Source organism: Mesoplodon bidens (assembly GCF_964165515.1).
Source record: "Mesoplodon bidens genome assembly, chromosome: 1".
NCBI lineage: Eukaryota > Metazoa > Chordata > Mammalia > Artiodactyla > Ziphiidae > Mesoplodon > Mesoplodon bidens.
The window spans coordinates 63,681,307-63,694,764 of record NC_138176.1 but is presented as its reverse complement, the minus strand read 5'-3'; the positions used below and the strand labels follow the sequence as shown (position 1 = coordinate 63,694,764).

Below are 13,458 nucleotides of genomic sequence, written 5' to 3'. Positions count from 1 at the left end.
TTACAGAGAGATGCATGGTGACTGTGGACCAACAGGAAAATCATCATAGCTACCATTTATTGAGCACGTTATGGGACAGGCACTTTATATACGTATAATCAGAGATCGTTTCAGGGCATTCCTGATACTTGGAAATGTAGGTAAATTTGGCTCAATCCCTGCAGCAGTTGAAAGCCCTCCCCTGGACTGGGAATTACTCACCTTGCTGCTTCCTTCTTCTCTCTATGTCGGCACCTGAGTCTACAGGCGTGTTTGTCTCCTTAGGGGCTGGAGTCCAACACTGCAGGGATTTAGTGGCTTTCCCAAACGTTTGTGGGTAGGGCAGGGTGCACGTTACATCCGCAGTCTTTGCCAGTGCCCGTGACCGTCCAGGTGGCCCTGTTGCCCTCTGCTGTCTCAAAAGTTCCATGGATCAGGTAACCATCCCACCTGAGCAAAGCCCCTGGAAGTGTGGGTCTCCCCCTACTCTGGACTCCCCAGGAGAACAAGCCCCTCAAAGCTGTTCTTTTTCCACAGCTTGAAGCTGTACCATTTTACTCATCTATTATTGCTAATGCTCTCAGGAATCTCTCAAGTTAGGTGTTGTTATCACCCTCTTTTGAAAACAAAGCAAAGCACATACTCTTTTTTGGAAATATAATCTGTGTACAGAAAAAATGCAGAAACCATAAGTATACAGGTGGATGAATTTTCACAAGTTCAACATACACATGTACCCAGCATGTAGATCAAGAAACAGAGCACAACCAGCACCCCTAGTCTCCCCTTGGCTTCCCTTTCAGGCTCCCTGCCTGCCCACAGTAGTAACCACTCTCTAGACTTGTAAGAGCATAGGTTAGTTTTGTCTGTTTTCTTTTTTTTAATTTTAAATTTTATTTATTTTTGGCTCTGTTGGGTCTTCATTGCTATGCGCAGGCTTCCTCTAGTTGAGGCAAGCGGGAGCTATTCTTTGTTGCGGTGCGCAGGCTTCTCACTGGGGTGGCTTCTCTTGTTATGGAGCACAGGCTCTAGGCGTGCGGGCTTCAGTAGTTGTGGCTCACGGGCTTAGCTGCTCCGCAGCATGTGGGATCTTCCCAGACCAGGGCTTGAACCCGTGTCCCCTGCATTGGCAGGTGGATTCTTAACCACTGCGCCACCAGGGAAGCCCTAGTTTTGTCTGTTTTTAAGGTTTATATAAATATCCGCTTTTCATGGATGGGTAAATTAAGTGTTAAGAGAGGTTGCGCAAGTTCCCAAAGGTCACCACTCAGTGACAGGGCTGAAATTTGAACCCAGCATTGAGTGGCCCTGAAGATTCCTCTTTTCTTTCTACTATAGAACTCTAATTCTTAATCAAGGCATCAGATTTTAATAAATTAAATAAAAGATAATTCTTACTCTAAAACAGCTCAATGGTAGAGAAAACCATGGCTAAAAATTCCACAGTTACGACCCCTTTGCTTTGGTCCAGGACCTCCCCCGAGGAGGCTGTCTTTTTATAAGTCATCAGGTCAAGTGTGGGAGCCTAGCCAGGGTCTCATTCCTGACTAACAGGCTGTGAGCCTCAGGGTCTCAGCCTGCTTTTACTGGCTCGAGTTTCCCCCACCAAAGCTGGTTTCAGGGCTCCTCCCTTGCCTGGCTCAGCCTCCCAGCTCCCATTTTTGTACTGCTCTTGGGCTCTCTTTGTGTTAAGGTACGGTTTTTATTGCTCCTGGGAGCCCAGGGGCGATAACAACAGGCTTAACATGGGAGAGCGAACAAGGTTAACAAATCAAACTCAAGCCAGATGCCTCTCAAAATTCAGGTGACATTGACCTCTGTCCTGTGGCAGTTGAAAGTTCTCCCCAGGATCCCTGCAAATTTTGGCGATGTATTTCCCCAAAGTCTCTCTTTTCTCTTGATTGTTTTCTGCTTAGCGCTGTATTCATCCAGACTCAGTGAAACTCAATGCATCTTTTCTGAGGGGCATAACAAAGCAATAACAAACTACTCTTGTAAAAAATATCTGAATAGTGTAGACTGAGAAGTAGGGAGTCCTACGGAGGGGTCACATAGCGTGCCATAGACCGAACGTGTTTCCTGTTCTTCCAGAGTCCCTTCTGGTCCCCCTACCCAGAGATCCTCCTTTGGCCTTCCTCCCACTGTTACCTGGCTCCTGTCTTCACTGCTGCTTTCCCTTCCCTCCTGGCTGCCTGGACCCCACATCTTCTACCTCTACTGTACAGAGCAATTTAACTTTCTTCGCTGAAGCCTGGGCACCAGACATCACCTGTGTGCTTCGAGTCCAACCTGCCCAAAATTCTTATCAAGAGGTTTTTCCAAGCAAAATTGTACATCCTTACAGAAGTGGTTCCATGCTCAGGCTCTGGAGTGGAGGTTCAAGTTCAGCTCCACAGCTTGCTACTGTGAGAACTTGAGCAAGTGCCTTTGGACAGCTTTCTCAACTGTAGATTGGAGATGATAATAGTACCTGCTTTGTTTGGCTGTTGTGAGGATTAAATGACATAATCTATGTAAAATATGTAATCAGATTTCTTGGTACATAGTAAGTGCTCAATAAATACTGGCTAATATTTTTAAAAAGAAACTATGTTCTTCGAGGTCAAAGACTTTGTATCTCCAGTACCTTGCAGGCCCCCCCATAAATGTATGATGAATGCAAGTCATTTAAATAATCCCTTAAATATTACTTCTTTTCATTTTATAGACCAGTGAAGCTCTTAATGTGTGTGCAACACAGCACTCATCCTGACTGTGCCTTAAATTCGTAAGTGAATGCCTTAACCCAACTTCCTTGCTTCCCCAAAATAATCAGTCCATACTATTTATAGAACGCTGGTGGATCGCAATCTCATTTTACACCCACCCCCTAAAACGTCTGGCTGCAGAGTAAGACTGGTACTTCTGCACTGCACTTCTCTGCATCTCTGAACTGCTGGGTTGGTGCAGGTTTGCTGAACATCTGTGCAGCTGAGCTGAATGAACCCCTGCCATGTACCACAGAACAGAGGCTGCCCTGATGCCTCAGCTTCAGCACAAAGGCTGGGAATGGGGTGGCAGGAGGACCTATTAAAACTTATTTCTGTTGCCCTTAGAGATGACAGTTATGTTATGAGCAAAATGGGTTTATTTGGGAATAGCAGTTCGGGACAAGCAGGCTATAGCAAAACCATAGACAAGTCCAATAAACGAAAGAGAGGAACTTTATTTTATAGAGAAAAAGGAGGAAGTTGGGAGGGGGTGTTTTGAATGAAAGTCCGTCAGAGAAAAGTGAGAATTCAAGGTGATGACAGTTTCTCATTGGCTGAGTTGCTGGGGTAGTCGATTTCTTACAGAAGATGCAGTGTACATCTCTCCTGCTGTGGCCTGTTGATGATTGATGATTGTTCCTGTGGATGATTCTGTTGGGGTCTGTAATTCTGTAATTCTTCCTGTAATTGATGTGAGTGGCACTGCATGAGAGCTCCCCCTTCTGACCTCCTGACTCCATTTAAGTGGTAAGGTTTACATTTCTCAATCCTAATGTATTAAATTAATTAATTTATTTGTTTTTATTTTTGGCTGTGTTGGGTCTTCGTTGCTGTGCATGAGCTTTTCCTAGTTGAGGCAAGCGGGGGCTACTTTTCGTTGTGGTGCGTGGGCTTCTCATTGTCGTGGCTTCTCTTGTTGCAGAGCATGGGCTCTAGAGCACGGGCTCTAGAGCGCAGGCTCAGTAGTTGTGGCTTATGGGCTTAGTTGCTCCGCAGCATGTGGGGTCTTCCCGGGCCAGGGATCGAACCCGTGTCCCCTACATTGGCAGGTGGATTCTTAACCACTGTGCCACCAGGGAAGCCCTATACTATTAGTATAAATGATAGTATACATAGGATTCTGCAACGCGCTTTTTTCGTATAAGAGTGTCTTTGTGTTGTTTTCCTATCTGTAGTGTTCTGTTGTGTGCGCACATCATGATTTATTTAACTCATTGCCCATAGGTGGACATTTAGATTGTTTCCAGTGTTTAGCTATCATCAACAGTGAATAAGATGAAGACTTTTCCCTCTACTTCCATTTCCTCAAAGTAATTTCTTTCAACATTTTGGTCCACCTCCTCCCATGCATCCCAGTACACACACATACACATATGTTACCAGGCAGAGATGTAAGTTTGTTCATCTATTTGTTTTTGGTTTGGTCTTATTTTCATTTATTTACTTGCTTCTGTTTTTGTACAAAAAGCAGTCATGCTGGACAGACTGTTCTGCTGTGGCCCTTTTTCACTTAACGATATAAGGACGTCATCCTTTTCTGTCTGTGCGTACTTTCTGACTCCGTCTTTTAGTGGCTGCGGAGTATTCTGTAGGATGGCCACTCGCCATTTATTTAACCATTTTTCAGTCATAGGCTGACTTAGTTGTAGGTTGTGGTTGTAGTTGTTTATTATTATAAACAATGCTGAAATATAATCCTTGATTGCATACCTTGGGCTCTTGTTCAAGTGTCTGTGTAGGAAAGATTACCAGAAAGGGAGTTGCTGGGTCAAAGGATGTATTTGTAGTTTGAATTTTGATATGTTTCAACAAAGCTGCCCCAGTGTGCGCTCCCACCAACAGTATGTGGCAGGTGCCCCTTTCTCCCCTTCTTCACTAACCCTGGGTATTATCTGTACTTGTACCTGTATCTATACCTAATTTTAGTCAGTCTTCTGGATAAAACATGATGCTTTATTGTTTTTTTGTTTTTTTGTTTTTTTTGCGGTACGTGGGCCTCTCACTGTTGTGGCCTCTCCTATTGCGGAGCACAGGCTCCAGACGCGCAGGCTCAGCGGCCATGGCTCACGGGCCCAGCCGCTCCGCAGCATGTGGGATCCTCCCGGACCGGGGCACGAACCCATGTCCCCTGCATCGGCAGGCGGACTCTCAACCACTGCGCCACCAGGGAAGCCCTTTATTGTTGTTTTGATTTGTGTTGGCAGGAAGATTTCTGATGCCAACATCTGAGTTCTCTTCCCTTCCTTTCCTATCTGCTAAAATTGTATGTACCTTTAAGGACCCAACTCCAAATGTCCCTTTGTCTGTAAGGCTTTCCTGATTCTGCAGGTGGATGTAAGAACTCCCTTCTCTGTGCTCCATTGACTTTGTGCACAACCCAACTACAGCGCTTCCCTCTTTCCAGTCATGTTGTAATTCATTCCTCACCATCTGTCTCCAACACTCGACTTAGAGATTGCATGAACTTCCTCTTTGTGTGTGTCATCACAATTGCACAGAGTAGGTGCTCCATAAATGTCTGTAGGATCCATTTTTCTATCTAGAAGGAGAAGAAGACTAATCTGGGCTGGACATCAACTGTATGCCAGGGGCTGTGCTGTGTGCATTGCATAGAACATTCTGTTCATCCTTCTAACTAGTCCATTAGATAGACACAGAGAGGGGAGCGAAAGACAGACAGACAGACAGGCAGAGAGACTGCTCATCATCCCCATATAGCTCTTCTTCCAATCTTCATTTAGTAATAGAACGCTTGAATGTTAGTTGGCCTCATGGTTGCCAAGAATAACAATTGTACTTCCCAGCCTCTCTTTCCTCTGTGGCCGAGTGATGTGGGTGACTTGAAAGGAAAGAACATTCATTCCCTCCCCCTTTGTTGGCTGGTGTATGGACCTAGAAGGTGTGGTGATGAGCCACCTTCACTGGGCATGGCAGAGCATGCCATAGACGGAGGCTGGGTACCCCGTACCATGGAAACACAGTATCAGCCTGCACAGTTACGGAGAGAGAGATAAACATCTGTCTTGTCTAAGCCCCTGGGATTTGGGGTCATTTCAACAGCAACCAAACCTATATCTGAACCGGTACGGATAGGTTCTGTTACCCTCATTTCAGGGGTGTAGAAACTCTGGCTTAGAGAAGATAATGAAGGATTTGCCCAAGAAAAGACTACCCAGCCAGTGAGTGGGTCTGAAGCAAGTCTATGAGGTTTCCAGAATTCACCCTGGCGACTGTTTGGCTCTTTTGACTAGAAATTGGGATAAGAGATCCACCAACACCAGCATGTGTCCCAGGGTGGCTGGCGAGGTTAAGTCCTCTCCCACTCTCTGCTGTTCACTCTCTGTGAATTAGGCACGCATGTTTTTGAGTCCTCTCACAGGAAGTAAAGAACAGTCTGTGTACCTGGGTCTTCACTTTCCTCACCTGGGAACGAAATCCACTCTCCTGTCCCTTCTGCTCAGAAACCTTCAACGTTCCCTGCTACTGAGTCTAAACTTCTGGCCTGGCCTTCCTGGTTATAAGAACCTCCTTCTAAACACACCACCCACTGCTCCCCACCGCAAACTTTCACTGCAGGCTTGGATCCACTTCCCTGAAGACACCCTGTGCTTTCCTGCCCACAGTCCTGTGGACACTGACCCTTTTGGCCATGGTGAGAGCAATGCAGTTGGAGTCAGATGACCTGAATTTGACATTTTTCTCATCTACAAGACTGAAATAATGGAAACTGCCACATGGGTTTGTTGTGAAGACGGCGCCCAACCTCCCTTCTAGACAGGATACTAGAAAGACTCCCCAGAGCCTGGACCCAGGCGCAGGCTTCAAGTTCCTGAAGTTCAAGTAAGGAGCACGTTGGTCGAAACTCATAATCACAAAGCATCGCACACCAGATCCAGGTAGCTCAGCAGAAATGGGATGTGTTGAAGGATATTGGGTCACTCAGAGTCTTCCTGGGAGAGCCAGAAAAGCAGGGCTGGAGGCTATGCCAAAGTCCCACCCAGAACTGCCCTAGGGGAGATCCGCCTGCAGCCTGTTGGGCACAGACACCGAAGAGAGTTTCTATGATGCTCATGCCTGGATGCTCCTTCTAGAATGTCTGCCACGGCTGCCTCGGAGAGCTGGTGCCAGGGCACCCCCAGCTAGAATGAAGCCTCGGTGGCATCTGCTGTTTTAATCTACTATGCCCACAGCTATACCCAGATGTGGGTACAGATGGTTGGCAGAGTTTGGGGCACGTGTTTGTGCTCTAACTCCAGGGAGGTTGGAAAATTGAATCTCTGCTTTAAATCCAGCCTCACGGCTTTAAATCTCATCTGTGTGCTGGTGACTCCAAAATGAGTATTTCTAGTCCAGGCCCTGTACTGAACGCCACACTTGTATATTCAGCAGTTTACTCTGATGTCTAATAGATATTTCAAATGCAACACATCCCAAACCGGACTGAATTTACCCACGGTGGTAGGCTGAGTCATGGCATCCAAAGATATGCAGGTCCTAATTCCTGGAATGAGTGGATTTTACTTTATATTACACAAGGGGCTTTGCAGATATGATGAAGTTAACGATCTTGAGGAGATTATTGGGGTGATTATTCTGGACTATCCTGGTGGGCCCTGCATGTAACACTTATAAGTGTCCTTATAAGAGCAAGGCAGAGGGGGATTTGGTTCAAGAGGAGGGGAAGGCAGTGTGGTAATGGAAGCAGAGATTAGAATGATATACTTTGAAGGGAGATAAAGGTCAAGGACACAGACTCTCCCCTCAGGAGATTTTCCAAAAGGAACCAGCCCCACTGACACCTTGACTAACCCGGGAAACTGGTTTCAGACTCTTGACCTCCAGAACTGTAAGAGAATAAATAAAGCTGTGGTGTTTTGAGCCACTGAGTTTATTACAGCAGCAATGGGAAACTAATACACCCCTCAGTTGGTTTACCCATACATCCCTGTCTCAATTGATGGTAACACCCACCTTTCCAAAAATCTCCAAACGCCTGTTCCTAAAATCTTAGCGCCATTCTTGATGCCTTCCCTTCTTTCACCCTTCAGCAAAAAATCCTGTTGATTCAACTTACAAAATTAATGGAAAATCCCATCATCTACTGTGACCAGCCTGGTCTGAGCCACTGGGCCTCTTTGAAACCCAGCTACTAAGGAGTTAGCCTTTTATTTTTATTGTTTATTAGGGAAATTTCAAACATGCACATAGTATAAGGAATAGTCCTTTGAAAATTCAGTCACGTCACTCATCTGCTCACAGCCCTGCAGTCAGTCCCACATCACTCAGAGTAAGAGCCAAACAGCCTGCCCAGGACCCCCAGCCCCACTTCTCTCCGACGTTTTTCTTCTTCCCTTCCCTCACTGGGACTCAGCCGCAGTGACCTCCTGGGACTTGACAGCACATTCCCACCACAGGGCCTTGGTCGCTGTTTTCTCTGCCCGGAAGTCCTTCCCCATGTGGCCAACTCACTCACTGTGTTTGCTCACATCTCAGCTCCCTGAGGCAACCTTGACCTCCATGTTTAAAGCTGCAGCCTGCACCGTCAACTCTGGCTCTGCAAACCCCCTCATGTTGCTCCACTTTTCTTTTCTATAGTGTTTGTTTATCATCTTCTGACTTATTTGTTTGTTAAGTTTGTTTTTTATTACCTGTTTCCCATCTGTTAGAACATCAACTCCAGGAGGACAGGGGCTTTTCCTTGTTCTGTTCACTGATGAATGTGACTCAAGAACCTAGGAGGGAGCCTGCAGCCTGGTAGGCACTGAGGAATGAATGAATGAGTGAACACATGATTGATTTTTCTACCCTGGGGAGGCATAGATTTGAGACAAAGGATGTTGAAAGGGGCTGGGCAACTGAAGGGAATGGCACGGGTCCTGTGAGAGTTTGTCCTATAAGAAGTGACCAGGGGCAGCATGTGTAGAAGTTCCAGATTTTGATTGTAAGAAACAGAATCCAGCTGTGGCTCAGGTAGGTGGAAAAAAGGGGAATAAAGTTGTTGGGGGGATTTAATAGAATAGACTCTCCAGTGAGCAGGGCGCCTCATAAGGTCTGGAGAGGTAAGTGTCCTTATTGTCACTGTGTAACTTAGGTTTTTCTGGTTTTACTCTGTCTCCTTAAACAGACTGTAAACTTTATGCAGATACAGATCGTGTAAAATTCCTTCCTGTAAAACCTGTTGCACCCTACGCTGCTGTTCCCAAAATAGGCAAGTGGGGCCACCCTGGCACCGGTGCCTGCTTTTCCCTCCCCTGCTGCAGGCTCTGTACGGTGAATGAGGGCAGCTCTCCTCACCAGTCTTCAGGTCTTTCTGAGCACTTTGCACATGTCAGCCTGTCAACCTGGTCTTTGGAGTCATCATCTCATTGCATCCAACCACATTCTTGGAAGGTGGGCAGTCTGATCGCCATTAGTGATGCTGAGGTTCAGAGAGGTTAAGTGACCCCTTAAAGTCACTCAGGACTGGCTAGAGGCAGAAGTGGAGCCCAGGTCTGTCTGTGTGTAAAGTCCTTGCTCTTCCCACTGAACCACACTGCCTCCAGATGTTTCTGGGGTTCACACCACAGCAGAGAAGTAAGAGGTTTATAGTCCCTGACCTGTTCTTCTTCTTTGGGCATTCTTTCAGTGACTGTTGAACAGATTTATTTATGACAGTTCTTTCCCAAGTCCATTGAACGTCAAGAATAAAACCCTCTTTCACGCTTTGCCGAGGTTTTCTCCACTTTCATTACTTTGGAAGGAATTCTACTAATCTCCTTTAAAAATGGTTTAGCAGGGCTTCCCTGGTGGCGCAGTGGTTGAGGGTCCGCCTGGCGATGCAGGGGATGCGGGTTCGTGCCCCGGTCCGGAAGGATCCCACATGCCGCGGAGCGGCTGGGCCCGTGAGCCATGGCCGCTGGGCCTGCGAGTCCGGAGCCTGTGCTCCGCAACGGGAGAGGCCATGGCAGTGAGAGGCCCGCGTACCGCAAAAAAAAAAAAAAAAAAAAAGATTTAGCAAAGAATACTGGTAGATATTTTACAGAAGAGGAACCACCAGTGGCAAATATGAAACATTATTTTATTGATCTAATAATAATGGACTACACATTCAATAAGGGGCAATTTCCACCTCAACTTCTTTGACATACCACAACAAAAAATAGCAGAAAAATATTTTAAAGATGTTATTCAATGCTTGATGGCATTGTAAGTTGCTAAAATGCTTTGGGAGAACAACTTGATAATATGTATCAAGAATTATAAAAATATTCATAATCTTTGACCTAAGTCAGACTTTAGGTACCCTATTCTAAAGACATGATTCAAAATATAGATTCAATCTACATGCTCACAGATGTTCACAAACAGTTCTTTTTAATGCAGTATCAGAAGTGCAAACATTGAGAGCTGGAGCTAAATATTCAAGGGTACGGGAATGGTTACATCAAAGGGTTTTACTTACTACATGGAATAGAATGTAGCCATTAAAAACAATGGTAGGTGATTTATGTCAGTTATATCTCCATAAAGCTGGGGGTGAAGGTGAAACAACCATAATCATGATAATCATGCAGCAATATGGAAAAATTCTCACAAAGTGAAAAACATGTAGAAAACAACTTTGTATGCTTATAGATTATAGTATTGGCCAAAAATTCAGTAGATGGATAATCTACAGGATTGGTGAGGATATGAGAAAACAGACGTACTCATGTTACTGACATAGGGTTCGCTGTGTCAGTCAGGGTCAAGGGAAAACATCAGATTTCCCATTTTGGCCTGAATTCTCTCTCCAAAATGTGTTCCCCCGCTCTGCCCTGGCCTTAGGCCACAGAAGTGGGATGGCAAATTTCACTTGCTTATGAATAGTGGGGTAAAAGACTTTGAATCTGCAAAAGTTTAGAATCCGACTCACATTATTTTTCTGGTAAGTTTAGGAACAATCTGTAGTTTTTGATATTTAATTTATTTACATCATTTTAATTTATTTACAACATTTTAGAGAGTTTAGCATTTAAGAATAGCTCTTGGAATAGCCCTGTGATTCCAGTATAAGTGTAACTATTAAATAACTGATTTAAACAAAAAAAATGATTTCAGACTTAGGAGTTTTAGTTGAAAGTTATAAGAGAATTTTACTAAGTTTTCAATCAGTACTGGAATGTTTAAGAGAATTAAGATTAAATTTTATACATTTATTAGATTTACTAGAATTAAGTATTCGAGAAGGTTTTGCTCACTTAAAGTCATTTAAAATATTTTATAAAGAAAATGTAATGTTTTAAAATGTAAGTTTAAAATAATTTAACCTAAAATAACTTGAGTTTAAAATATTCAGGAAATTGGAATAATTGTGAAGCCCCCTTAAAAGTTATTATCAGAGTTGACTAGGCTTTTAATTAGAAGAATACTATTCACAAATTAACTAGAAAAGTGTATGGGAAAGTCAAGCTTTTGAATTTATAAATTTAATAGTTAGAATTAATTTTTAAGACCAAAGTAACCGCAAATAATGTGCTTTTTCTCTGCATAAACACCACCCTCAAGCAAAGCCTCACAGTGACACGAAAAGCTTAAGCTAAAATGTGACAAGTGGACCCAGGCATCTAAAGTGAAAGAAAACAAAACTATATTCAGTTTGTGCATGATAATAGATGTAAATGATAGAAATAGATCTAAGATAAACTCCCAATGGCAAGGGAAGGGAGTGAGAACTGGAAAAAGACGAAGGGAGACTCATTATTACTGTGTTTAGTTCTGTGTTATTTTCTTAAAAAGTAAAAGTAAATTTGTCTTTGTCTTAATTGGTTAATTATTTAACAGCAAAAACACTAATCAATTTTGAAAGAACTGTCTGGAACATTAACTGAATTAGAAGTGCAATTATAGAAAATGTCCAGCAGGAGGAGCCCTAGTACAAATTTGTGGGCTGCTCGAGATTCCTTTAGCAAAAAAGGGGCAAACAGCACTCATGGAGTAAGCAACTTTCAAGGACCCCAGCCACTAGTCAGGATCCAGGGAATAAAAACCTCAGATTGTTTCATAATTTTAAAAGTTTGTTTTTTAATTGTTTTCAAAGAATTCAGTAATTTCTGTTTTTAAAAATCTGGTGGTCAGACCCTATTTGCTATGACCAGAGTCCCTATTTTGGCCAGATCCTCTCTCAGTGTCTTTACGTCATGACTGGTTTTTCCTCACCAGTTAAACTGTGATGATGTAATGTCCATCAATAGGGAACTTGGCGAACTTTATGGTACATCCATACAATCAGAATTCACCCATGAGGAAGAATGAATAAACTCCACATGTACCGATATGGAAGTATGTGCAAGATGTGCTGTTGGGTGAAAAAACAAGTTGTAGATTCCACTTGTACTTAGATAAAAGGATATGTGAGTCTGTGTGTGTGGGGGGGGAGTGTGTGTGCACACACAAGTGTGTGTGTGGGGAGTGTGTATCGCATTCCTGGAAGGACAAGTCAAAACTATCAAGGATGATTCTCTATGGAAAGTGGGAATAGGGAAGCTAAGGAGCTTTTACTTTTCACTTTGTAACTTTCTGTACTATTTATTTATATTTATTTATTTATTTTTGGCTGCATTGGGTCTTCATTGCTGCGCGTGGTCTTTTCTCTAGCTGTGGCAAGCCGAAGTCACTCTTTGTTGCAGTGTGCGGGCTTCTCACTGCAGTGGCTTCTCTTGTTGCAGAGCATGGGCTCTAGGCGCGTGGGCTTCAGTAGTTGTGGCATGCAGGCTCAGTAGTTGTGGCTCATGGTCTCTAGAGTACAGGCTTAGTAGTTGTGGTGCACGGGCTTAGTTGCTCCTCAGCATGTGGGATCTTCCAGGACCAGGGATCAAACCAGTGTCCCCTGCACTGGCAGGCAGATTCTTAACCACTGCGCTGCCAGGGAAGTCCCATGTACTATTTAAATTTTCCACAGTGTGCATATATGTTTTTGAAAGTAGGTGTCATCCACCAATACTGACATTTTTTCTATTTCCTTTTTAATTTGCAGGGCAGCAACATCTACTCAGAGAGAAGCCCTGTCCCTTTATGCAGAACAAAGTGCCAGCTTTGTCTTTCCTCTCTTAGTGGCTTTGGCTTCAGTTGCTCAGATGTAATAACTAGGAACTCAGCTATGTTGCCCTAAGCAGCCTGCAGTCCTGAAACCTGTCCTTGCCCAGTCATCCTTCTTGTTCTGTGTACATCAGGTGACTCCATTGCCTAAAGAAGCTTCCTGCTGGGAAAACAATGTCCTGAAATGGGTTTTGAATGATATACACGGTCAGGATTTCAGAAATTAAGCTAGTTCTATTTAACCGGTTAAAACTACTGCATTAACAATTTGATTGACATATATACACTACTATGTATAAAATAGATAACTAATGAGAACCTATTGTGCAGCACAGGGAAAAAAAACTACTGCATTAGAATTAAAGCTAGTTATTATTTTCTTATTTTCATAATGATACAACATATTGAGACTCAGACTGTTTGTTATATAAGCAAACATTTTAAGAAAATTTTGGTAGAACTGTATATATATATTTTTATATTTTCTTATACAACCAGCAGGGCACACTGCATATTTGTTGATAGCTTCAAATATATGTATACTATATAAGTGTATTCATACATGTTTGGTAGGCAAAGAGTTATGTATAATGATGTCCAGTTAAGGGTTATTTATAATGAGGGAGAACTAAACATTCTACTAATAGGGAACTCTTTGCATATGTTTTGGTAT

General features: G+C 43.5%; 1 protein-coding gene across 1 annotated transcript in view; it reads left to right on the top strand.

Moving 5' to 3' along the window:
• The window catches only part of BST1 (bone marrow stromal cell antigen 1), a gene marked incomplete at its 5' end in the record, with an annotated part of 28,708 nt that extends 15,470 nt beyond the window's left edge, over positions 1 to 13,238 (top strand). Inside the window, 2 exons of the mRNA XM_081249570.1 lie at positions 2,687 to 2,746; positions 12,724 to 13,238. Coding sequence (XP_081105696.1) covers positions 2,687 to 2,746; positions 12,724 to 12,829 — 166 coding nt within the window. The 3' untranslated portion in view covers positions 12,830 to 13,238. The remainder of the gene's footprint in view (positions 1 to 2,686; positions 2,747 to 12,723) is intronic.
• Positions 13,239 to 13,458: the final 220 nt, after the last annotated feature.